Genomic DNA, 27,040 nt, shown 5'->3' with positions numbered 1-27,040 from the left:
GGTGAAGGGCAGCCGTCAGCCCTGGCCATGCTGCCCCCAAGGAACAAGGCTGCTGCTGCCTGTGGCAAGCGCATGGCCAGGACCTCTAGTGCCTAGAACCTGGCTGGCCCAAAGCAAGTATTGCACAGCTTAGTTAACTTGGCTTTAAAAGAGTAATGAAATTTAATATCACTAAGGATATTTTTTAGCATTGCAGGATATGCTAAAAGCTCTCCTATTGATACTGGTATCTGAGGAAATTAAAAAGAGGCTGAGGTAATTGAATCACACTGTAGTGGTTTGTGGTAAGGGCCCTTGGTAATGTTCCCGGGCACAGCCGTGCGGAAGGCCCTGGGCTCTGGCCGCCCCTCGAGCAGCCCCTTCTTTCTCTCAGGAGTTGTTGGAGCTTGGTTATCCTTAGAGGCATGAACACACACCCATTTTAGTCCCATGTGGTACTTGGATGACAAAATATAGCTCACCGCCTGTCTAAGCCAGGGATCTTTGGTTATAGATTGAGAAACCCACACAAGGAGCCCGAGGCGCAGGGAGTTTTCTGGGGAGGTCCAGGAGTCCCAGGCTTCCCTGTCCTCTAGGACGGGAAGGGCGTCAGGCCATCCAGTGGGATCAGCGACAGGGCCCTCTCCCCCGCCTCTGGGGCTGCCCCCTGGCCTGGGCTCCTCCCTGTGGCTCGTGCGTTGGCCGCTGGGCCTGGCAGGGAGGTCACTGTCCCCACCCTGAGTCTACGCCGCTGCTTCACTGAAGGCACAGCGCCGGCTAACTCAGTCCCTTGTGTTTAGTTCAGATTTGCAAGAGGGGATGAATTGGTTCAGTTCCTTAGGGGTCAGATGTTCACCCTTAGAACAGTCAGTTGTGACCCAGAGGTGACAGGAGAAAGGGGCCCAGGGCTTTGTCTGAGCCATGATTTTTCTCACTCTGTGCTCTCCTCGGCTTCCCCGTCTTCCTCAGAGGAAAACACAGGGAGTCCTGACGTGGCCTGCAGGGCCCAGCAGAGTGAGGCCTCCTCTTCAGCTCAGCTCCCTCCTCCGGCACTCTGCCCCAGCCACACGCCCCCTTGCCCTTCCCAGAACACACCAGACGGGTGCCTGCCTCAGGACTGTGGCCCTCGGCTCCTCTGTCCCGGATGTGCGCGTGGCGCCTCCCTGCCCTCCTTCAAGTCTTTCTATCGTAAGAATGTTAAGAGTTACAAGAGTTCTTTGTATGTTCTGGATATGGATACAAGCCCCTTGTCAGATAGATGATTCACAAGTATTTGCTCCTATTCTCTGGGTTGTCATTTCGCTTTCTTAGCGGTATCGTTTGTAACATAGGTTTTCATCTTCATCAAGCCCAATTTATATTTTTTTTTCTTTTGTCATCTGGGCTTTTGGTGTCGTATCTAAGAAACCATTGCATAACGCCAAGGTTGTGTGATTTACTCCTATGTTTTCTTTGAGGAGTTGCATAATTTTACCTCTTACATTTAGGTCTATGTACATTTTGAGCTTTTTTTTTTTTTAAACTTTTCCTTTTTCTCCCCAAAGCCCCCTGGTACGTAGTTTGTGTATTTTTAGTTGTGGGTCCTTCTAGTTGTGGCATGTGGGACACCACCTCAGCATGGCCTGATGAGCGGCGCCATGTCAGTGCCCAGGATCCCAACCGGTGAAACTCTGGGCCGCTGAAGCAGAGCACGCGAACCCAACCACTTGGCCATGGGGCTGGCCCCTTGAGCTGTTTTTTTTTGAGGTCGGGGTTCACATTCATTGTTTTGCGTGTGGATATCCACTTGTCCCAGCATCATTGATTAAGAGACTGTCCTTACCTCATTGAATTATCCGTCACTCTTCTCAAAAATCAGTTGAGGGGCTGGTCCTGTGGCCAAGTGTTTGTTTGCACACTCTGCTTTGGCGGCCCAGGGTTTGTCAGGTTCGGATCCTGGGCATGGACATGGCACCGCTCATCAGGCCACGCTGAGGTGGCATCCCACATAGCACAGCCAGAGACACTCAGAACTAGAATATACAACTCTGTACTGGGGGGCTTTGGGGAGAAGGATAAATAAATAAAAAAGGAAGATTGATAACAGATGTTAGCTCAGGGCCAATCTTTAAAAAAAAAAAAAATTGACCGTAAATTTGAAAGTTTGTTTCTGGACTTTCAGTTTTATTGCACTGATTGATATGTGTATCCTTATGTAAGTACCACACGCTGTCTTGATTACCATAGCTGTCAAGTTGAAATCAGAAAATATGACTCTCCCAGGTTTGTTCTTCTCTTTCAAGATTAGTTTGCTATTCTCTTACCCTTGCAATTTCGAATGAATTTTAAAATCAACGTTCAGTTTCTGCAAAACCAACAAACAAAAATATAAAACCAGCTGGGATTTTGATAGGGGTTGCATTGAATATGTAGATCGTTCTGTGGAATATTGTAGTCTTAGAGATACTAAGTCTTCCAATCCGTGAACATGAGGTGTCTTTCCATTTGTTGAGATTTCTTTCCATTTCTTTTCAACAGTTTTTGTAGTTTTCAGTGTACAAGTCATGCTCTTCTTTTGTTAGATTTATTCCTAGGTACTTAATTCTGTTTCATGCTGTTGTAAGTGAATTGTTTTCTTACTTTCATCTTCAGATTGTTCTTTGCTAGGTATAGGAAAGTTTATTTTTGTGGATTGATCTTGTATCCTTCCATACTGCAGAACTCAGCTCTAATAGTGTTTTACTAGATTCCTTAGAATTTTACATACGTAAGATCATGTCATCTGTAAATGAGATGGTTTTGCTTTTTCCTTTCCAATCTGACTGCCTTTTCTTTCTTTTTCTGGCCTAATTGCCCTGGTTAGAACCTCCAGCACAGTGTTGAGTAGAAGTGGTGGGAACGCACATCCTTGTCTTATTCTTGATCTCAGGGGAAGCTTTCAGACTTTCTCCTTTAAATGTGATGTCAGCTGTGGGTATTTTGTAGATGTGCTTTATCAGATTGAGGAAATTCCTTTCTATTCCTAATTTTTGTGGAGCGTTTCTTGTCTTGAAAGAGTATTGGATTGTGTTGAATGCTTTTTCTGCATCCATTGAAATCAGTCATGTGGTTTTTGTCCTCTATTCTATTGGTGTGTTAAATCAGCCTTGCATTCCTGGGGTAAATCCCACTTGGTCATGGTATCTAATTCTTTTTATATGTTGCTGGACTTGGTTTGCTAGTATTATATTAAGGTTTTTTGCATCTATGTTTGTAAGGGGTATTGGTCTTTAGTTTTCTTGTGATGTCTTTGGTTTTGGAATCAGTGTAATACTGGCTTCATAGGATTGAAGTGTTCCTTCCACTTCCATTTCTCTGAAGAGTTTGAGAAGGACTGGTATTAATTCTTATTTACTGTTGTTAAGGGTTCACCACGGAAGTCGTCTTGGCTAGGACTTCTCTTTGTTGGAAGTTTTTACATTAGCAATTCAATCTCTTTGCTTGTTATAGCTCTGTTCAGATCATCTGTTTCTTCCCGAGTCAGTTTGGGTCTTTCTAGGAATTTGTCCATTTCATCTGTTATCCAGTTTGTTGGCATGCAGTTGTTGATAGAATTCCCTTATAATCCTCTTTATCTCTGAAAGTCTGCTGTCATGCCCTCTTTTGTTTCTGATTTTACTAATTTGAGTCTTCTCCCTTTTTTTCTTGGTTGGTCTAGCTAAAGGCTCAATTTTGTTAATCTTTCCAAAGAACCGACTTTCAGTTTTGTTGGTTTTCTCTGTTTTTATATTTCATTTATTTTCACTCTATGTTAATTTCTTCCTTCTTCTTGCTTTAGGTTTAGTTTGCTCTTTTTCTTCTAGTTGCTTAAGGTAGGAAGTTCGGTTATTGATTTGAGATTCTCCTTTTTTAACACAGGAATTTATAGTCATAAATTTCCCTCTAAGCTTCAGCTGCATTGCATAACGTTTGGTATGTTTTGTATTCATTTTCATAGATGTATTTTTTAAAATAAACTTTTTATTTTAGATTTACAGAAAAACTGTGAAGCTGGTTCAGAGTTCCCACATCCTTCACACCCAGTTCATTGACATCTATAATATTACATTATATTATTTACATCTTGTATATATTTGTTGCGATTAATGAGCTAATATTGATACATTATTATTAATGAAGTTCGTGCTTTATTCAAATTTCCTTTTTTTGCCCATTGTCCCTTTCTGTCCCAGGATCCCATCTGGGGCACTACATCACATTTAGTTGTCCTGCCTCCTTAGGCTCCTCTTGGCCGTGCTAGTTTCTCAGACTTCCGTGTTTTTGATGACCTTGACGGTTCTGAGAAGTACTAGTACTATTTTGTAGAATGTCCCTCAGTTGGGATTTATCTGCTGTTCTTCTCATGAGGACACTGGGATTGTGTGTTTTGGGGAGGAAAACCACAGAAGTTTCCATTTAATCACATCCTGACAGAGGCCCATACTATGCACATGCCTGAGTGCTGTTGACAGTAACCTTGATGAGCTAAGCTGGGTGGTGTTGGTCATGGTCGTCCACTGTGAAGTTACTGCGTTTCCACTTTCCCTGCTGTCCTCTGTGGAAGGAAGCAACTGTGCACAGCCCACACTTGGGCAGGGGGCAGTTAGGTGATGTACTCCTTGTAACTAGACACAGTACTTGTTATCTCAGTGTATCAGGAGTAGCAGTGTCGGGTCCCGGCCGGGATGGCCTGGACAGGGTCCAGTCATTGCTGCGCGGCCACCAGTGCCCACCACCCTGCCCCTGGATGGCAGCTCCAGTAGTGCCTCTTGGGCTGGCTCTCTCATGATGAAGTGACCTGTGGAATCTTCATTTTGGACCCGAGGACTCCCTTAGTAGTTTCTAAGGAAGGCAAAAGCTGTTACTCAAATGGTACCATTCGGTAACAGTCCAAATCCTCATTCATGTGTTTCTCCACCTACTAGCAAATAAGCAGTGGTGACGTTACCAGCTGGCTAAACTCTGGGTGATAGAGTCTGAGATTTACAGACCTCACATTACTCTAAAATTGGATTGGAATAATTTCATCATCGTGGGGATTTTGGTTACACATATCCTTGATTCCATGAATTTGCATTTTATTTTCCCCCCAAGCCTTTGAGCAGTTTTGTTATGTGCAGTCGACTGAATGCTCTGTAATTGCTCACTAACCTGTATTTTCTAGATACTCCTTAGGGTAGTCCTTCTCATGAGTTTAAATCTGAAAATTTAATTGAGCAAGAGTGTCCTATTAGCAATGGTGTAGGGATATTGTTTAGAAAAAAATCAATTGTATATTATTTTACTTGGCAGGGAATTAAAATACCCAAGTGAGAATTTACTAAAGAAATTGCAGCTCATCCTTGAGTGTAGCTTTACTGGCAAGTTTTGCTGAATTACGTGTATTAAGTGAAGCTCACTGTAAATGCCTTATCTCCCGGCGTAGGACCCGCCTTCCCTGGTAATGGAGTGTATGCTAGTATTTAATTCCTTCAGTTAGCCCTAATGGAATATCAGACATGAGAGATGCCTGTTGTTTTTTTCCCAAACATTAAATATTATCTCAAATGTCATCTAGCGTGCTCATTAATATCTATCAACCAAGGTGTAAAGTAAGTAAGAAGACTGAGTAGCCGCCTTCTGGTGCCGAGCCAGTGAGAATCTGTGTCGGTTGGGAGCTTGGAGGGGTGTGCGTGGTTCGTACGTATAACATAAAGGAACAGAGTCTTAGGGATCTGGGTGAAGATTGTTCCACAGCCCCCGTTTTCTATTGCTTTAAAAATCTGGAGGCTTAGTTAGGTCCAATCTCAGAGTTTTCTGCTCTTAGTACAGTTTTAGTACACCTTTTCTGATTCTCTCCTGGGTGGAGAATGAGAAGGGTTAGTTCTCCACCTTTGTAAAATATGCAGTCTGGGGTCTCGAGGACAGTGTCCAGCTGAAATTCCACTTGGTCTGGCCTAGATCTTTACCTGAAGAATTACGATTTTCACGCAAATAAAAATCATGATCTAAAACATTAGCTCACCTTTTCTGCTCATTTAATATAATGAATGCGATTAAAAACTAAAATCTCCAAAAATTGGAAAGATTATTGAGCTCTCTTCGGTGCCCTACTTTTTTCACCAGTGGTTGTCACAACCATGTGCTGTTCTGTGCAATGGGAGCTACGTGGGAGCTCCCACAGAGTCCGTCCAGTGCAGTTGCGTGCCGGCCCCGTGGCCTCCAGAGCTCGGCTGAGGCCTTCCCGGCTTCCGGGACTTGGCGCCGTGGCGCAGGCTCCTCCCTCGGGAGCCATCTCCTGGCTTCCTGGTTCACCACAGCACCTGTCCCACAAACCAGGGACGTGGTTTCACCTTTGAATCTGCTCTACCTTTGTAAACACGCTTCCTTTTCCTGAATGCCATTGTTTGTGGTCATTTTCTTAGCTAAATCCCATACTCAAATCCAGCCTCCTGTAGCTGTGTTCTAGAGCCTGAGCTGCTGTGGAGATGTTGGCCCTGATTCCTCCTGCAGGGTCCTGTGTCCATGAAGCCAGCACTCGGGCCACACCCTGCCCTCACATCATGCTAGATGCTGGGCACACCGTGGGAGAGACACATGGACCCTGTCCCCAGGGAACTTATGGTCACAAGGGGGAGAGACTGGTAATAAGGCAGCTACCCAGACTGAGATACACACCGCGGCTGGGGGTAGGGGGCACGTGGGAGGGTCACCCACTCTAACCTGGGGAGGTCAAGGCAGACTTGCCTGTAACGGTTTCCTGTTTTATTGCTTTTCCGTAAATGTAGGGCCCTGTCACAGTTTGTTGGCTGTTTTGTTGTTGTGGTTTGAAATATGTTACTAATTTCTTCTCGTGATTTAGACTTTGTCCTTTAATACAGACCCATTTTGGGGAACACCTGGTATCTGAGATTAGCGTAAGAATCTACGTTTTTAACATTTAAAAAAATTGCTTTTTCATTAATGAAGCTCTGAAAACAGAACAATCACCTTTCTAACCAAAAGAACCATTATTCATCTATTTACTTACTCAGGAAACGTTGAATGCCAAGCCCCCATTTTAGCGGAGGAGGCAGACAAGATTCTGAGCCCCTCTCCAGACTTCCATGGGCATTCCCCATCACGCTGCGGCACAGACAATGGCTGGTACACACTGGCTCAAGAAGCCCTAGGAGGCTTCTGCTGCTTTGGAGGGAGCGCGTGAGCCAGTGGCTTAGGGGTCAAGGGAACCAGGGAGACTGTGGAGGAGCTGCCAGCTGGTCCTCTGACTTGTCTTCATCTGCCCAGAGTTTTGCCTCCATTAAGAATCAATTCTCCTTCCCTCCCTCCCTTCCTGCCTTCTTTCTCCTGCCTCCCTCTCCCCCTCCTGCCTCCCCCTCCCCCTCCTGCCCCCCCCTCCCCCTCCTGCCTTCTCCTCCCCCTCCTTCCTTCTCCCTCTCCCTCTCTCCTTCTTCCTCCCTCTCCCCCTACTCTCCCTCCAAAATACCCCACCCCTGCAGCTCCTCTGCCCCTCTCCACCCACATGGTCACTGCCTGAAGTGTCCTTGCAGCTCTCGTTTCATTTTGACTGTGACAGAGGCCTCTTTCAGGTCCTTCTGCCATGCCCTGTGAAATCCTGTAAGCCTCATTCAGGCACTTACAGTTACCTGGCTGTACCTTGTGGGTTCTTCTCCAAACTGTTATGACAAGACTTAAGAGCAGAACATCCCCCCTTATCCCCGTCCTCTCCAGATGTGAACACAGGGGGTGCTCCCCTGGCTCAGGCCTGGCCCCTTCTCTCTGCCATCAGATCCATGCCCAGTGCGTGTTCTGTTTGTATGTCACGGACTCTCAGATTTCTCTCTCAGTGCTGTTGCCTTTGAGCACCAGACCAACATGTGCCCTTCCTGCGTGGCATCCTCTGGGATATCTCAGACATAAAAGGTCCCAAGTCAGACTCATAATCATCCTTCACCAACCTCTTCCTGCCCAGTGCTCCCTTCTTGGGGCATCACCCATCCAGCTGCACAGGCTGGTGGCCTCGGCGTCTCCCACAGTGGTCCACCCTTTGTGGTTGTTGGAGGTCATTGGGATCTCTGGAGTAGGCCTGCCTGTCTCTGCTGTCACGTCCCCAGTTCAGGTGCTGGTCCTCTCTGTTAGGACTGCTTGCTAATCTCCTGATGGCCTCTTCCTGTCAGCTCTGCTCCTTTCCACCCAGAGCAGTCAGTGCTGTCCCTCTCTGTCCCCAGTGATCAGCATAGTGCCTGGCACAGAGTGAGTGCTCAGTACTTAGTGAGTAATGGATTAAGTCCACTGTTTTAACCACACCTCTCATTGATCTGTTCTCATCCTGGGATCTTTTTGTTGTATAATTATTAGTCTGCTTCTGGCATTATCCTCCTCTTCTTATGCATTCATGTCATTTAACAGACTTCTTCCAATCAATCTGTTATTTACTCTCTTTCTCAAGAACTTCCCTAAAGTGCAGCCTCCTCCCCAAAGCCCTAATGATGGGACAGGTGTGGATCCTTACTTTTTTTTTTTTTTTAACTTTTCCCATCCCATTTGTGAACATGCATATTGTTTAGCTAAAAATGATCTTTATTTTATTTGTGTAGTTACCATTCTCTTCTCCGCACATGCCCCTTTTTTGCATGTTGTGATGTTTCAGACTTTACAGACATTATAAGCTGTGAATGATTCTGATACTACATAGGTTTTATCTACTTTAGAAAGCAAGTTCTTTAAAAAGAATAGATGAATGAATAATTTCATTTGCTTCTTTCTGATGCAGTAGTTGTACTTTGCAAATGTATTTGACCAAAAACTATAGAAATAATAATTCCATGGTTCAGAGAAGTCTGAAACATACTAAGGAAACTACAGAAGGCATTCTTACCTTGTGGACTAACTTAATTGATGGGCTTTGTGGGTATTTCTGATGTCTATCTTCAAACTAAATTATGCCTATATTATTTGGTTTCATTTTCCAACTTTAGCTGAAATTGTTTCATTTTAACTATTTAAAAATGGGTTTATCCGGCCAGCCCCCGTGGCCTGCTGGTTAAGTTCAGCCTGGGTTTTGTTCCCTGGGCGCAGACCTACACTGGTCTGTTAGTGGCCATGCTGTGCTGGCAGCCCACATACTAAGAAACAGGCCGATTGGCATGGGTATTAGTTAGCTCAGGGTGTGTCTTAGCAAAAAAAAGGGCTTTATCAAATCAAAACCGCAGTGGGATACCACTTCATACCCATTAGGATAACTGCTATCAAAACACCCTCAGAAAATAACAACTGTTGGTGAAGATATGGAAAAATCAGAACTCTTGTGCCTTGCTGGTGGGAATGTAAAAGGTGTAGCCACTGTGGAAAATAGTATGATGTTTCCTTAAAAAATTAAGCATAGAGGGGCTGGCCCCGTGGCCGAGTGGTTAAGTTCGCGCGCTCTGCTGCAGGCGGCCCAGTGTTTCGTTGGTTCGAATCCTGGGCGCGGACATGGCACTGCTCGTCAGACCACGCTGAGGCAGCGTCCCACATGCCACAACTAGAAGAACCCACAACGAAGAATACACAACTATGTACCGGGGGGCTTTGGGGAGAAAAAGGAAAAAATAAAATCTTTAAAAAAAAAAAAATTAAGCATAGAATTACCACATGATCCAACAATTTTACTTCTGGGTACATACCCAAAAGAATCAAAAGCAGGATCTTGAACAGATATTTGTACACCAGTGTTCACAGTAGCCAAAAGGAAGAAGCAACTCAGATGTCCGTCAGTGGATGAATGGATAAACACAATGTGGTATTTACATACAATGGAGTATTATTCGACCTTAAAAGGAAGGAGATTCTGACACATGCTACAACACAGATGAAGCTTTAGAACATTATGCTAAGTGAATTAAGCCAGTCACAAAAGGACAAATACTTACCTGTATAAGGAACTAGAATAGTCAGATTCATAGAGACAAGAATAAGGATGTTGTTTGCCAGGGTGGGAGGGGGAATGTGGAGTTGTTGTCTAGTAGCTACAGAGTTTCCGTTTTGGACATGAAAAAGTTCTGGAAATATAGATGGCTAGTGATGATTTCACAGCGTTAATGTACTTAATGCCACAGAAGTGTATGCTTAAAAATGGTTAAATGGTAAATTTTATATTATGTGTATTTTTCCACAATAATAAAAAAAATCAGTTTATCAACATTGCATGTAAATCTACGATTACCACAAAATAAAAAGTTTAAGAAAAACTACAAATAGAAAAAAAATAGGTTCATTCTCTTCACATTCTTTGTTCTCTCTGTTGGAACATTTGTTGTTGAATCTGTGTTGGTGTCATGGTTGATAGAGTGAGACGTCCAGCTGTGGCTCCTGGAATGTGTTCCTGCCTTGCAGTCTTTACCAGCAGCTGCATCCACACTGTCCACTTGTGGAGTGTGCCCAGTTACGGGAGACTCACTGAGCCCCGTGACTGTTTAAAAATAAGTATGATCAGGTACTAAATCTCCGTTTAAAGGCTGGCGAAATGGTAAACAGTTTTAGAATTTTATGTAGGCTAGTGTGTAAGAGAAAGAAACTCGAACCCTTTAGCTCTGGATTTTCCTGTCTTTCCAGGTGTACCTTGAAAGACTTTTAACGTATGCAGAGATAGATATCTGTCCGGCCAACTGGAAGCGAATCGTGCTAGGGGCGATCCTGCTGGCCTCCAAGGTGTGGGACGACCAGGCCGTGTGGAATGTGGATTACTGCCAGATCCTGAAGGACATCACGGTGGAGGACATGTGAGTGGGGGCGTATTCGGCGTCTCAGCGGGACTGTTTGGGAAGGAAACCACGTCCCTTGTTCAATGACTTGTATAGAAGAAGTGGATTTGACCGAATGTCTCTTGGGAGCTGACAAAACAAGGACACGGTTGTGGGATGTTCTGTGCAAAAGCCTGTTTCTCTTGTTTGCGGATCGTGAGCAGGCACTGGGAATAGTGGTGCGGGAAGCTGGCTCCCTGAAAGTGCGTCTCCCGGGAGGGTGGTCCCCTTGGTCGAGGGTGGTCCCCTCGGTCGGGAAGGCGCGGCGCGGTTGTGCCGCTGTCGTGCCGCTGGCGCCCTCCTGGATCCCGCTCCGCGTCCCCCTGTGGACGTGGTGGGGTTCACAGGGCAGGCCCGGCCCGCCCGCCCCACAGCGAAGGGCTGCAGGACCGCCCATCCCTGTCTAGGTTCAGAGGAGAGTGTCACTGCTTTCGTCACGCTGCGCCAGTTCGCGTGCTTGAAATCAGCCTTCTGTCCCTGGGCCTTCCTGGGCGTTCCTGCGCCTCGAGGTCACGGCAGTGGGTCGCCAGCTGGCGGGGGCTCTGTGGGCGGGTGGGGGCTCCGTGGGCGGGGGGGGGGGGTGGCTCTGTGGGGGGGGGGTGGGGGCTCCGTGGGCGGGCAGCGATGGCTTTGTGGTCGGTGGAGGCTTCGTGCGCGGGCGGCGTGGGCGGCCCGGGCTCCGTGGGTGGGCAGCAGGGGGGTGGCGGCGTGTGGGGCTCCGTGGGCGGCGGCTCCGTGGATGGCCCGGGCTCCGTGGGTGGCCCGGGCTCTGTGGGCGGCCCGGGCTCCGTGGGCGGTGGCTCCGTGGGCGGCCCAGGCTCCCTGGGCGGGGGCTCTCGGGCGGCCCTGCGATCCCTCAGTGGCCACCAGCCCAGTGGGGCGGGGTGGTCGCGGGAGCCCTGCCAGCCTCTCGTGGGCCGAGGTCTGGGAAGAGACGCGGCGCAGAGCCCGGGGACGCAGGACTATTGGGAGATGGCAGTCGGGACGAACTGCTGGCACTTCCTTGCGGGTTACAGGCGCTTCTGACACTACTCCTACTCTAGTCCTGCTACTGTTGGGCTTCGGGAGGACGCTTTAGGCCGCGCGGGTCCCTAGCCCGTCCCAGTGCCCATCCCTGGCGGGGGCGGCTCTCACAGTGCCATGCGCACCGCGCCACGGGGCCTGGCTCCCCGCCTGCCTGCCGAGGCCTCGCTGCGCGGCTGCCCGGGGCCCCGCTCCTTGGTGCCCCCGGAGGCCTGTCTTCCAGAGCCGCTCCTGCTGCAAACCTGCAGCCCTCCTGCCTGCGTCTCGACTTAGACTTTAAATTCGTCTTTCTCTCCTTCACTAAAAAAGTGAGAGGGTGAAAATAACAGGTAATTTAGAATTCCAGATACTTAGGTTCTGTTCATTGAAGGTTTAAATTACCAAGTTAGGAAAAACAAATTGCCAAGAATATATAAATATATATTTATAAATATTATAAGATAATAATAGTCATGATGATGATAACAATGGCAGCTGTCCTTTATGGAGCAGTTCTTAGCCCACAGGGAATAATTTTTGTGTGTCAATTCGTTTCTCACAGTTACCAGTGAGGTAGTACTGTTACTCTTCCCGTTGTACAGATGAAAATGGGGCACTGAGAAGTGAAGATGCCAGGTTACTTGGCTAGTCAAAAAGCCACAATTTATGTTTCTTCTCTTCAGCAATTGAAGCTAAGATTGTTTCATTTATCTAATAATAAAAAATGACAACCATTTTTTGTTAGTCAGGTCCTTTTCCACGCAGAAATTAGATAATGTGGCCGAAGTTCATTCACCTGAAATTAAACTTAATATTAAGAATTTCTTTGATTATGTTCTTTCAGTGGACAGTCTATACCTTAAGGAGTTATCATTATAATGAAGTTAGATTTTTTGTCAAATGCAAAAGAGTAAACCGTTTTATTGAATGAAGCTACATGTTTTTGCATTAATATTTCAAAAGAACCAGCTCTGTCATCAGTATAATCATAGTACACACGTGCAAATTCTACCCCGTAATCCCTGCACAGAAAATTGACCATTTTCTTAGCCTGATTTTTGTGCCTTTCTTGGAAGCCATTGCTGACCAGGCCCCCATCATTGTGCCAACCAGTGGCTGAGCCTTGGCAGTTCATCCAGTGTTTGACGAATCCTCCAAAAGCCTGTGTCTGGGCAGAGGAACACGTGCACGAAGTGCTTTTGTTTTTAAAAGGTCAGATTATGAACAGTTTTTCTGAAGAAACTCCAGAGTAATGCCCTAGTCTGTCCCCATCTGCTGGCTTGAGAACAGGTCATCAGTGGAACTCAGCTCAGGGGACCTGGCCAGCAACGGTCTGCGCACCTCCGGCTGCGAGCTCCTGTAGAGCCCAGGGAGCTGGAGGCCTGAGTCAGGCCAAGGGAAAGCCAGCCACTCTGATGTCCTTCCTGTTCAAAGTATTCATTCTCCTGTTTGTTTAGAGAGCCACTGTGATCCGTTTACTGTGGTGGTTAATCCGTTTTGATGTGTATTAACATGCTGTCAGAGCCGCCCAAGGACAGGAGGCGGCAGAGGGGGCTCTCTGGCAGGCGTGTGAGCCCAAAGGGCACTCTCATGCCCCATGTTGACAGGTCCTGATACTAGCACACTCCCATCTCCATATCTCTTTGGAGGCATAAGCCAGGTGACCACAACAGCAGAGGTCTTCATGTACTTGGGCTGTCCACTCTTGGAGGAATTTTGGAAAATTTTGTATCCTCACTTCATTTTTAAGTTGACATCTAAAAAATTTTCATCATAAGTTTCCATAATTGCAAAGGATGTCATTTACAGTGTATGTTAGATTGTGGTATTTTTAAGTTAAAAGTATCCATTGGAGAGTGAATTCCATAGTGATATGATACACCCATATCATCTATTTTCTTACAGTTGAAAGTTTCATGTTCTTTTTTCTCCTTGAACTCATTATATTCTTTCTAGTTTCCTCTCACAAAAATTTATTCCTCAAAACTCTGTGTAACAAAAATATACATATAAGTTAAAATTAGAATGCGACTTTTTGGACTATAAGATTCTGACGTATTAAAAGACATCTTCGGCTGAGTTACTGCTAGTACACAATTGATCAAAACAATTGTACATTATAAACTTTGATAAAATTAAATATAAGAAGTAAAATCTTAGGAGAAACAATCTTAATGAAATCAGTAGCTTTGTTTTTTTCCTCCTTTAGTTTATATTTTTGTGCATGATTGATACTTACGATACAGTAAACAAAGTTCAGCATCAGTTTTAGTCGCATTTTTGTTTTCTTTAACATGAGAGCTTAGAGAATGTATTCATGTGAGTAGATGAAATTGCAAGTTTTGTTGTAACAGTGTTACTTGTCTTTAAACAGTTCTAGAATTATGTGGTAAAACCACAGTCCTCTATCAGTAAAAATTATTTAAATGAGCCTGCAGCTCCTCCTTCAGTTTGTTAAAACAAACATCGGAGACCGTCTAAGCTGTCACTAGAGTCCTTTGCTCTCTCAACACCAGCTGTCCGGATAGTCCCTTGCCCAGCTTCTCAGAGGTGTCCCCCTGGGGAGGTGAACCTGGGGAAGCGGAGTGGCTGGCCTGCCCTCCAGGGCAGGAGAACGGGGAGCTGCGCACTTGGCACCTTCTCCGGCAGGAGAGAGGAAGCACGTTGCAGATCTGGACGGCTGTTTCCTCATGCTCCTGTGTTCCCAGGCACGCTGGGAGAACATCTTTGTGTCCCCGGGGAACACGTCTCCCAGCATGAAGACCCGTGCCCCTCCGAGCCCTGAACTAGACACCAGTGTTGTGGGCGGGATCGTGTTCCCTGGGAACCCGTGTGTGGAGTCCTGACCCGCAGTACCTCAGAATGTGCCTCTATTTGGAGATGCCATCTTAAAGAGGTCTCTAAGTTAAAATGAGGTCATCAGAATGGCCTCACTCCAGTGTGAGTGGCGTCCTATAGGAAAAGGTCATTAGGAACATAGACAGCAGACAGAAGGACCACCATGTGGTGTTTCGTTACAGCAGCCCTAGCCCACTGAGGCACTGGTAACCTTTCTGGGGAGAAGGAACAGAGCCCAAGCAGGGCCAGGGCTGCCCATGGTGTCTCTGTCGCTGGCCCTTGTGGAGCCTGGGGGCATAGGGAGAGGCTCGAAGTTATTTTGTAGCGTCAGCACAGAATCATAGATTTACTGTGGGAATTTTTAAAAACAGGTGCTTAGTTCAGTCTTTTCCAGTAAAACCCTGTGAGTCCCCAAGAGTCACTGGAATGGGATATCACTCCGCTGAATGGCTAAGGAAAAGAAAAGGGCTCCTAGGTGCCCCCCTCTGTGGAGAGCAAGCAGTGGGGGTGCATCACCGGAAGCCAGGAGCCCTGGCTCTCGGCAGTGTGCTCACCTCATCTCGTCAGCTCGTCTTCATTTCCTGGCAGAGAGAACTGGAGCTTTCCCTCAGAGCTCCTTGGCAGGCAGAGGCTTCCCAAGTGTCAGTGGAGAGCTTGGTTTTTCCAGGCATCCTTCTGACACCCTCTGCTCCCCTTTTTCCTGGCCTTGCCTGCGTAGTAGCTTCGCGACGTGAAGCCTGGCTTCACATCCAGCTCAAGAATCATCCAACAGTGAGGAAGTCGCCTTGGTGTCCCTCACGTCCCTTTAGACAGTGGGCCTGGAAGCAGCTCACCATGTGCACGCGGCTGTGGGCACAGGTTAAAGAACACTGTAAGACGAGCGTCCCTGAAACTCACAGGTAGATGGCGCAGCGGCCGTGCAGGCAGTCACTGTCCACTGATGCCAGTCACACCGGCCTCAGGTGCAGGCTGCCCTAGTGTGGGAACACGGGGCCACGGGCCAGTCTGCCCTCTTACCAACGGTAGGTGGTCATGCCACCCTGGGTCAGCTTGGAGCCCTAATGATAATTGCTATAGGTGCGAAAGGGGACTGTGGTAGACAAAAACGCAGTTAAAAAAATTACACCTTGGGGTTGGTTTCTTTTGTGTTGCAATGATCCTGTAGGAGCCATTTTCTTCTGTAGACAAAGGACTCCCAGGTAAGGAGGAGCACAGAGCATGTCTGAGTGCTGCCGGGCAGGTGGCGCCGGGCGGGGCCCTCAGTCCCTCCACAGGTACCTGGCACTTGGTTTTTTCTTTTTTCTTTTTTTTTTTAAGTTGGGGTAAAATATTATAGAGCATAAAATTTACCACTTTAACCATTTTTAAGTGTATATTTATCCATTGATAGGCCCTTGGACACTTGGGTTGTGTCCACCTTTAGCTGTTGTGAGTAATGCTGCTGAGAACACGGGTGTACAAATCGCTGTTCAGCCCCCGCTTTCAGTCTCCTGGGTCTGTGCCCGGAAGTGGGATTGCTGTGCTGGGGCTGCAGTTTGAGGTGAGCCCATTTTTTGTGGAAAAGCAAGCAGGTTATTAGATGATGGAAACAACTCTCTTTACCCCATTTTAGAGGCCCATTTGCAATTTGCTAAATTGCACCAGTTCGGTTGGGTTTCTTCACCATGTTGATCTAATGTAAAAAATATTTCTTTGTTTCTTGAGTTAAATTTATTTCTTATAAAGTTTTACACCAGAACTATTTCCTCCTAATTACGCAGTTGAGGGCAGTAACTCCAGCAAGCCCGTACTCTCTGCATCACTGTTAGATTCCTGACGATTTGTCACATGACAAGCTGTTGCATGTCCCTTTAAGATGTACTGCTACAGGTTAGAAATTCAAATTTTAGGAGTTACTTTTATTTTCTAAATCTTGCCCTTGTTTGAAAACACAGCAGCTCTGCAGTTCTGTTTTCCCCAGAGGTTAAACAGAAACATTCAGGAAAACATTCAGAAACATTTAAGAAAAGCCTGGTGCAGGCTATTCTTTTTTCCAAGGAATCCTGGGAAAATGCCACCTTGTTCAAAAACAGACTCCTCTCGACTTTAATTGTAGTGGATAACCTCCACAGGAGGTATTGGTGTTGACATGCCATTGGGGCAGGATTATCAGCCCAGTTCTCTTAGGATAGTGAAAAGGCAAGATCTTCGCGTTGGGAGAGTAAGGTCCGCAGTGACTCCTTTTGGCCAGCAGGCGGCAGTCTGTCCCCAGGCAGCTCGCACCTCTCCCAGGAGAGCTCTTCCGGCTGTTGGCCTGGACACTTCTGGCCTTAGCAGCATTTTGACACTTGTTTTATTAAAATCGTGTCTGGGTTTCAGTATTTCACAGGATGATCTCGTATTAAATCTCATTTAAATGAGCTGCACTGAAAGTTATTTAAAATAAAATCGTCCCAAATAACTCAGAGTAATTTAAATTACTTCAAAGTATAAAATTTAGCACTGTATATTCTTTTGGGGCTTGATACCTCTTTTCACTGGGCTGTATAGAAAAAGCATGAAGTTATGCTGTTTCTCCAGTTGAAAGACCTCATGTCACTTCGCGGTCTTTCCAGTGGAAGCACTCAGGCCTTCGGGAGCAGCTTGCTAGGGTTCCTGAGTCCTCACTTGCCCAGGAGCCGCTGTCTCTCCAAAGCCACCCACCCTAGCTCACTTCCCAGCCCCCCTGCCCTGCCTCCTCAGGGCTCCTGGCCCCTGTTGTGACAGAGGCACAGACAGGCAGAGGCCTCTTGGGTCTCGACGGCTTAGTCAGGTGACTCACTGGGGCCGACTGGGACTCGGGGACAGCCTGGGGAGAGAAGGGTGCTGCGTTGGTTGGGGGCCTGCATACAGGGGCCAAGCCAGAGCCTCTGCGCTAGGTGGAGTGGACAGAGGTCAGGGTCAGGAGCGCTGAGGCCTGGCACTTGGGACAGGGCTTGTCAGTGTTGAGCTCCACTTGCAGGAGATGTGCCCAGGTGTCCTGTCCAGCTGCAGGGGCGTGCTGGGAACACCCACCCCAGCCCTTGTTCCTCTCCTCTGAGCCCCACACTTGGCCCCTCAGTCAGCTCTCACTTCTGCGGGGAGCCTTCCTGATCCCTCCGCCCAGGCTGAGCTTGGGCTGCTCCGTTCAGTACCAGTAGTTATTGGGCACCAGGTGTATGTCAGGTCCTGAGCTAGGGGCCAGGCGTGTGAAATCAGATGTCACAGCTTCTGGCTGTGAGGAGACAAGTAGGGGAGATGGAATGGAGTCAAGGCAACGGTAACAACCGAGTGTGACAAAGGACAGAAATAGAGGACCCTGTCGTGTGCAGTGGGAGCTCAGGTGCTCCCAGGGGAGGTGGCGCCGAAACCGCGTGCGGGCCCAGCACCAGTGAGTGCTCGCTGCGCAGGTCCAGTCCTGAGGACTTTTCTCCCCCAGCTTGTAACTGTCAAGAAATAAACCTAATTTAAAAGATAACTGACTCGGGGAAGTTCTCAAAGTAGAAGTTTTAAAATTTATTGTGGCTACTCATCGTTTGTTTCATCAAAATGCAAATGGAGGGCCGGCCCCGTGGCCCAGTGGTTAAGTTCGTGCGCTCTGCTGCAGGCGACCCAGTGTTTCGTCAGTTCAAATCCTGGGCGCGGACATGGCACTGCTCATCAAGCCACGCTGAGGCAGCGTCCCACATGCCACAACTAGAAGGACCCACAACTAAGAATATACAACTATGTGCCGGGGGGCTTTGGGGAGAAAAAGGAAAAAATAAAATTAAAAAAAAAATGCAAATGAGTTGGCCAGGTGGATCTTAAAGCCTGCGTCGCTCTGGTACTGACCAGTCTCTGCAGCCGAGTGGCTCTCACAGGGTGTGCTGGGCTCAGCAGAATCGGCAGCCGGTATCACTGTGAGCCTGGTAGAGATGCACGTTCTCAGCTCCCCCCGGACCTGCTGAGCAGAGCCGGGGCTGTCTTCACCGGCCCGCCTGGTGGCTGGACGCACGCCCAGGTGTGGGAGTGCTGCTTTCAGTCCTCACAGGTGGGGAGTTCCCTTTTTACGAGAGTAGGGCTGAGGTTCGATTCGTCCCCTCTCCCCTTGTGTCAGGAAGGCCCTACAGCAGCTCCTTGACTCCTCTCCCCAGGAGACGGGGAAAGGCAGTCCTGTAGGTCTGACAGAGGCTGGGCCCTCCCCCAACTCCATTTGACAGCTCGTGACTGCTTCCTCCGCCCCGTTTGTAAGCCAGGGCTGGTGCCGCCATTGGCAGCCGGAGCCTGCTGTCTGTGTGTTAGGTCTCTGTGGAATGAATCACCCTGAAGCACTTCCTGGTGATCATCCCGATTAATCAGGGCACGTCCATCTGGGCATTTGATCAAGTGGACTCGGCTTTTAATACCGATTTGGTGGTTAAACTTCAACTCTAGTATCCAACTAGGCGATTAACTAGCTGGTTTTTCTCCCTGCAGGATGCAGTTTTCTGGAGTCTGGTCTCCAGCAGCTTGCCTTGGCGGGCCCCGCAGCCCGGGGCGGCAGCTAAGCCCGTGCTGTTTGTCTTTGCTTTGCAGGAATGAGCTAGAGCGACAGTTTCTTGAATTGCTCCAGTTCAACATCAATGTTCCTTCCAGTGTTTATGCCAAGTATTATTTTGACCTCCGTTCTCTGGCGGAAGCAAACAACCTGAGCTTCCCCTTGGAGCCCCTGAGCAGGGAGAGGGCTCACAAGCTTGAGGTAAGATGCTTTGACGTGTGGGCTTGGGTGCACTGCTGCAGACACGTCGTCTGGGTCCCACAGAAGTGAGTGACCACGATGGTAACTTCTCCCACTACGTGTTGTTGTGACAGAAGGACGAGGTGCCCTGGATTAACAGCTGGTCCTTAATTTAGTTAATTATAATTTGTATGACCTCAAATTTTTAATAACCTTAATATCAGTTGTTACTTAATGTGGTTGATTCTATTTTTTAAATCAAAGATTCTTTTAAACCCCTATTTTTAAAAAAATTCTAAGCCCACCAAAAAAGTATTTCCCAGCAGGCACTTTTTGTAAGGAAAAAGATAAATGTGACACTAATGATTGGGAATCCAAAAAAATCTGATTCTGCTTTTTACTTTTTCAAAATATTTTCTCCACAACCCAATTAGAATTGGGGCCAGCCCCAGTCGGTCTTGGTCTTGTTTCCAGTCAGCCAGGTTGTGAACCCAAAGCCTTAGTCTGGGTGTAGGGCCTTCATTGTTAAGCCATGTGACCTTTGTGTCTCATACATATATGTAGCTCAGTCTCATATTGGTACCTGGCTCGTCCCATCTGACCCTTTGACAGAACGGACAGTGGTGGGTGCTAAGAAGGCTCACGGGGGAGATGCCTCCTCTAGAGAGCGTGCGCCGAGACTCTCAGCACCTGCATCCCGGGCGCTGTCCTGGCTCATCCCAGAAAACCTCTGGCCAGAGCAGGAGATGGCACAGTCACGTCCAAAGCTTGTGAGACCCAGGAGGTCTGTGCTGCCTGTCCCATTGTCCATCCCAAGTGAAATGTCACCCGCTGTTGAGTATGGGTCACGATGGCCAGAGTGTGATCTAACAGGGTTAACAGCTTCAAACAAAATGAAGTCTAGAGATGGGGGGAGGAGAGCTATTATGGATTGCAAGCTTAAGAAAGCAAAAATGTTAAGATTTTTTTAAAGTAAATAAGTTAATCTCAAGAAGGAAGCTTAGTAAAACTATGGAAAAGACTGGATGCATAGCACTGGGTTTAAAATAAAAATCCAGCGAGGTTTCCAGAGCTTGGCCACTTTGCTGTACTTGTGTACCGGCCTTAGATGAAACTGCTCACGTCCATCTCCCACTTCTATTCAAGAGCTAGGATGGAAACCCTTCCTCTGCAGGACTTGCTCCAAGCAGGTGTTGTCAGACCTTCGCGAGCACACACATGACGTAGAATGAGGTCTCACAGTGAGCGTGAACCCGCTTCGGCCTGCGCTGTGGTCCCTGGCATGCTGTGGTGGGTGCAGCAGACCCCCAGTGCTGAGCAGGGTGTGTGGAGCTCCTGGCAGCCATGTAGCCTGCAGCAGAGCAAGCCTATAGTTCTCTTGGGGAGAAAATCTGGAGTTTCAGGTCAGCCAACTTGTGAAGGCTTGGGCTGGCTGTGACTGGGAGCATCAGTGCCTGCTGGTAGCTCGGCAGGGTGTCTGAGCCGGAGAAGGCAGAGCTCACCTCCCCAGGGCTGCACTGTGCCGGGGCGCCGGGGCTCACTGGGCAGGAGGACGCCCGTCATCCTGACACGCAGTTCTCTCTTTCCTCCCGGGAGTCGGACCCTCCCCTCCTCCGTGGGACTGCCAGCAAGACTCTGGAAAAGCAGCATACGCCTCTTTGAAATAATTTCTAAGGAAGGGGATTTCATTGTTTTCCAAACCTCCTTGTCCCTGTTAGTCCATTTCATTAGCGAGCTTGAACCCCATCAAGGAGAGCCTGGAGGAACAGACATAGCAGAAATTGCTATCCCTGCAGACCCGTGCCCACTCAGATGCACCGCCAAGGGATCTTCTGAGTCATTGGTGTGCGGGCGAGTGTGGGACGAGTGCAGCGAGAACCACTCGAGTGCAGAGGGCCGCTTTATTAGCTGGTCATTTCTCTTTGAAATAAGGGTCTCAGTATGCATGTGGGAGATGCGATTAAAGCTAACATCGGTTTGTATAATAAACTCTGGAATAAGATACACATTGCTAATTTGTTAATGATATTACATTCAGACTCTTACGCTTTTTGTAAGCTGAGAAGGAATAGATGGTAATCTTGGGACGTTTAAATAAAGGAAAACGGTGTGCTCCGAGAAATGATCGCTCTCATGTCCTTAAGGAATCTCATCTTCTCTTCTTTAAACACGCCACCTATGTTATGCGTACAAAATATATTCCAAACGAGGAATTCTCCGTTTGCTGCCCTAATGCATCTCTCACTCGGAGAAGGCCATCCTTGACTCCGGCCTCTCCTCTAGGGCATCCTCCATGCTGCCACTGGATTCCTTTTGCTAAAATGCGGTTGTGGGTTTTGGAACATTAACTCTTAGAATTGTTGGCAGTTTTGTGTGGCCTTAAGAGTAAGCCTGGACCACGCAGCACGGACTGTGGTGTTCTGCCGCTGTGGAGAATGCCCATCTTCCTGAGAATTTCCTCTTCCTCCGGCAAGCAAGGCCTTTGAAGCCTCGTTCTGATGTCATCCTCAGTTGCTCAGGCCTCTCTGTTCCGGGTCCCTTGAACATCCCTTGTTATGTCCGTGCCCCTGTGATGTGCGGGTCTGGGTTGGAACTGACATGTCCATTCGACACCTCTTCACACACGTTTCCCCAGGGCATTCTGAGAGCAGGTGCTGGCTACAGGCAGCCCAGGCTCTGTCCTCAACCCAGCCGGTAGGCCCTGCTCTTGTGGCATTTACATTCTGCCGGGAGGAGACAGCCAGCCAACAATAAACATAGTGAACACACTGGCTACTCCATTAGAAGGCGAGTAGGAAGGAGAAGTGGAGCAGGTGGGAGTGCTGGGCCAGGAGCCCCGTTGCGCAGGCAACGCCAGCATGGAGATGAGCAGGCACGGACTGGGCCTTGCGGGCCTCCGGGCTGAGGCAGAGCTGCTGTGAAGCCTGCGGTGACGGGGCTGGTGCAGGGCCCACAGAGCAGGACATGTGATGGGGAAAGAAGTGTATGAGGCCGAGGGGCACACAGGGAGACCAGCAAGAGCCGACGGTGATCCGACCAGGGCACGTGGCGCAGGCGGTGAGCGGTGCCTTTGTCCCTCACTGGAACCCCTTGGCACTTGGGTGCTGTGTCTGTTTCCCCAGCCCTGGCGTAGTCTCTGGCCTCTAGCTGAAATTGTACAGAAGTCAAAAGACCTCCCCTTTGCTTCTTGATGAGCGAAGTCACTCCCCACCCCTGGTCATGTTGTCAGATGGCAAGGAGAACGCGACTGGTACAAGCCATCAGCACTGGCAGTGATGTGAGCTGGCCCAGCCTGTGTCGTCACGTGCTCTCAGCCCTCACCTGATGGCAGCCCTGGAAGAGCCATGACTGGGCTCTGGCCCCCAGGGAAGGCCTGGCCTTGCTCATGGCCGTGGCACTGCCCCTGGAGGCTCACTGTCTCGACACCCCTTGTTTGTCTGGTCCCCTCCTGGGCCTGTCTTCAGCTGTCCTCTCCAGCCGACTCAGACACTCGGTCATCATCTGCTCCGACTCAGGCTCTGGTTAACGCTCGCTCCAAGCTCAGAGCTCTCCTCCCCGCGGCCCACAGGCTGCAGTGCACTGGACCCAGGCCTGGCTCGCCTCCAGGCTGCACTGTCCTGTAATTGCTTTGCGTTCTGAGATACTCTCAATTAGACTGTAAGCGCTTTGGAGACAGGGCCTGCGTGCACGTCTCCTTTGCACCCCCTGCGGCCGGCACAGATCTGGGCCTGGGAGGTGCACTCCACAGCGCAGGGACTCGTGTCGGTTTGGTGCACGGGTGCCCTCAGTGGCCAGAACCATGCTGCACGCAGCGGGGACAGTGTCTGATGAGTGGCTGGATGGGGTGCTGCGAGGGCAGTGGCGCTCGCTGCTGAGTCCGCCTGACCTGAGTTGTCTCTCTTCTGCCCTGCAGGCCATCTCTCGCCTCTGCGAGGACAAGTACAAGGACCTGAGAAGACCCACGAGGAAGCGGTCAGCAAGTGCTGACAATCTGACTCTGCCGAGGTGGTCCCCCGCCATCATCTCCTAACCGTGGGCGTCCCCCCAGGAGGCTGCACCACCCCTCAGTTTCTCCTTTAGTTTGAGAAAAGACAGACTTGGGGTGGTTTTGTTTTTGTTTTCCCTTTCCTTTTCTTTTTAAGTTCATAGCTCCTGTCTGGCCGCCTTGGTGCCCGCCTCCGCGCTGTGGCCCACCCGGAGCAAGGCTTCCAGGGAGCACGTCAGCGTTCTGGAGCCCTGTGCCCCACCTTCCCCTCGTTGTGAGCAGCACTTCCTTCCTGGAGGAAGAAGACTCTAATCCCGGAGGAGGAAGCGAGGGGAGAGTGAAGCCATGTGGAGGCAGGAAAGTGGTGACGTGGCCTGGCCATTTCCTGGGTCCCTCGCCTGGTCGGTGGAGGATGCCACGGAGACACAGCCGTAGTAACACAGTTGGATGTGCGTTAGAGACGGGAGTGCCACCCTTGTCCCCTCCGCTGGGATCAGTGTGTTCTCTCAGACTTCTTGCATTCCTTCTTGCTGCTTTTTTGGGATTTGGGGGATTTTTGTTTGTTTTTATTCTGTTTTGGTTTTGGTCCCACAGAGCAGAGAATATAGTTTGTACCCACCATGGCGCAGACATCCAAATAAACAGTGCTGGTCGTTCTCTCCGCACTCCTCCCGTGAGCTGTCTTCTGAGCTTTCTTCCTCACAGTGGGATGCGCTTCTTACGTTTCTGTACACCCTTATTTTATATGGTTTTTCCTCAGCAATGGCAAAATTGACTTGACTGTAGTGCTGAACCAAAAGTGTCCATTTCCCTCCTATTCCTCACCCCAAGAAAATTCTAGATCACGTGGGTGCTTGTGCCTTCCGATCTTCTTGCAGTTGTTTTTTTTGCTCTGACCTGAAGTCACAGTTACAAGGCAGTCAGACTTGGTGGCTGAAGGAGCAGTGAGCCGCGAAGGGTGTCCTCTGGCTGGTCTCTCTAGAGCGCTGGGGTCTGCCCTCAGATGTCGAGGAGGAGCCGTTTCTTTGTACTCCCTGCTCCGTTCCCTCCTCCACTTCCACGTCCATTGTTGCAAGCAATATTCTTCTCAATTTTATATGTTTACTTTAAATCAAAGTTAGTCTATTTGTATAAAATTTTTTAAAAATTTAAAATATAAAAAATGGGGGAGGGATTCCAGTGGGAAGATCATTGATGGGCAAAATGTTACTATTTACTGAGGTATTTTTCACAGAATGATTGAATAAAAAACTCAACTTCGTTTTCACTGTGGGTGCTTAGAGAAGTAACATAAATTCAAACTGAAGGTGTATGCTTCATTAATTGTGGCCACACTTTTTTGTTTTCTGACTATCCCCAATTTCCTTACAGGCTAATGAAAATCTTTCATATCGAGTAACATAGAAGTAAGGTTAATGATAGGATCTGAGTCAAGGAAGCATATAATGTTTTGGGTTTTTGCGTGTTTTCTTGGGTCACAATGACAGAGGTTTCTAAGTTTTTTCCTCTTTCAAGACTCTCTGAGGCGAATGGCAACAGATAGTGTGTGTCTCACCCTCCTCCGGTGTGAGCCTGGAAAACTCGGGAATCGTATTCCTAGGCCTGAGTGTCCTGAGGTCCTCTCCTGACCCCCAGCGTGGCTGCGCGGTGACACCTGCGGCAGGGACTCAAGCGGTGAAACCCAGGACCCCCGGGCTGAAATGCCAGTGAGGCTTCACATGTGAACATAGCTGTTTGGGCCAGAAATGTTGTCAAGTTCTTTCTGGCCTAAACTTTCAAAAGCAAACCAACAGAACATGAAAAGTTAATTATCTTTCCATTGTAATTGTGTTGATATACTCTGTATGGGTACCAAAATCAGTTTTTCTCTTCAAGTAAGAGTTGGATTTAGAACTTTAAATAGAGATCTAAAAATGTAGAAAATATCATTTTATATTCCCTAATCTATATAGCTCACAAAGGGACATATTTTCTTAGCTATGAATACCTCTCAAGCTTAAATTAGTTCCTCTCATGTAAAGTATCTTATTTTACTGATCCATTTCAGGAAAGAGGTTCTGCCTTTAAAGCAGAAATCTTATTTTTATCCCTTTTATTTGAATGAGAAAGATTTGAAAATTGAATTCTGTAAATGTTTCAATGCATCTGCTATTATTTTGTGGAGTTTATTAAACTACTTTAAAAAATTGTATAGTCTATTTATTGTATGTATGTACATACAGTCCAATAACCTCAAATTTAAAGTGGATTCCGTAAAACCTGGCTCCGTCTTGTCTCGACTGTTGAATATTGTGCTCGCCTTGTGCGCTGGCCTCTCCCTCCGAGTGGGAAAGTTTTCATGCTCGTGAGTGAGTGCTGATCTGTGTGGTGAGCTGTGTGTCTTGCACTGAGCATTTAAGCTCTGCTGTCAGTGTGGGTGGGTTGTGTCTCTTGCACTGAGCATTGGAGCTCTGCTGTAAGTGTGGGTGGGCTGTGTCTCTCGCACTGAGCATTTCAGTCACTTGACACACAGGTGGATACTTCAGGTTTGTTTTCTGTTTCTACTTGAGGATGGAGACTTAGATTTTGTTCTCTGGTTTGTTCTAAGTTTTCCCAAAGAACCCCAACAGCCAATACAATATGTATCGATAAATCGTCGTGACTGTAACGTGTCTGCAGGTGACTCAGTGCCCTGTGATGGAAGCTGGACTGCTACTTAGCAATCCATTGTCTTAGTGTAGTTTCTGAATGGACAGTTTTCTTTGTTAATGAAGGATGAAGAAAACCACACAATTTAACTTTAATTTTAGATTTGACTTAACAAATAAAGTCATTGGAAGAATAAGCACATATCCCAATGAATTTTGGGCGGTTTGTTTTACTTTTTTTTAACTGGGAAAAGAGAAAGAAGTCAGGGATTTAAAACCAACCTGGAGGCCGAGGAGGGAGATCCTGCTGAGGTGCGAGATGCACCGGGTCTCGCTGGCGTCAGGCCCCTCCCGGGGCTGGCTCCCCACTTCCTTCTCTTGGTCTTGGCAGAGATGCTCCCTCCTGGAGTTTCCCTTGGTTCGGGGGATTTGGATCCTCAGCTGCAGAATTTTGGGAGTGAGCGATTTCGATCCTTTCTGGCTGCTTTTGGTAACCTCTCACTTGGGGCCATATTTTACAGCTTTGAATTTTTTAAACAAAATATAATTCCTGGTTCATTGTAGGTACTTAATAAGTGTTAAATAAATACAGAGAACAAATAGTGGCTGCCTGCCTGCTGTGTTTTTTTGAATATTGAGAAAATTCAGCAGATTTTGCGGTGCGGTGTGTGGTGCGGTGTGTGGTGCGGTGTGTGGTGCGGTGTGTGGTGCGGTGTGTGGTGTGTGGTGTGGTGCGGTGTGTGGTGCGGTGTGTGGTGTGGAAAGAGTGTTATAAGTCCTGCAAGTTTGAGTGGTTCTCAGAAGTCCCAGGCCTCTGGGGAAGCCGCAGCAGCTGAGGCGGGTGCACCACAGGGACTGTTAGAACACGTTACTCTTACATCGATGCCCTGTTTAATCTTTAATCGCTTTATCCCCCTCCACTTCATTGGAGGCAGCATCTCGAGACTTAGGTTGGGTGGATCGCGGAGACGTGGGTCATCTTCTGAAAAGCCAACCCCAGGGAGCCCCTGCCCTTGTTGGAAAAGAGAAGGGGATGGAAACGTGCCCTCGAGCTGAGAGAGGAAAAGGATGTTAAGACCTGAGTCGGGCTGTGTATTTTAAGCTATGTGGCTGGCGGGCAAGCCCTGTGAGCAGCTTCATTAAGACCACCGTTTGC

General features: G+C 48.1%; 1 protein-coding gene across 1 annotated transcript in view; it reads left to right on the top strand.

Annotated features, from left to right (window-relative positions):
- The window catches only part of CCNY (cyclin Y), a 205,450-nt gene extending 180,005 nt beyond the window's left edge, over positions 1-25,445 (top strand). Inside the window, exons 8-10 of the mRNA XM_046678233.1 lie at positions 10,549-10,715; positions 19,131-19,293; positions 23,186-25,445. Coding sequence (XP_046534189.1) covers positions 10,549-10,715; positions 19,131-19,293; positions 23,186-23,302 — 447 coding nt within the window. The 3' untranslated portion in view covers positions 23,303-25,445. The remainder of the gene's footprint in view (positions 1-10,548; positions 10,716-19,130; positions 19,294-23,185) is intronic.
- The last annotated feature ends 1,595 nt before the right edge of the window (positions 25,446-27,040 follow it).

This window comes from Equus quagga, chromosome 12, assembly GCF_021613505.1.
Source record: "Equus quagga isolate Etosha38 chromosome 12, UCLA_HA_Equagga_1.0, whole genome shotgun sequence".
NCBI classification, from domain to species: domain Eukaryota; kingdom Metazoa; phylum Chordata; class Mammalia; order Perissodactyla; family Equidae; genus Equus; species Equus quagga.
Note: the sequence above shows the minus strand (reverse complement) of the source record. Positions and strands in the feature narration are given on the sequence as shown.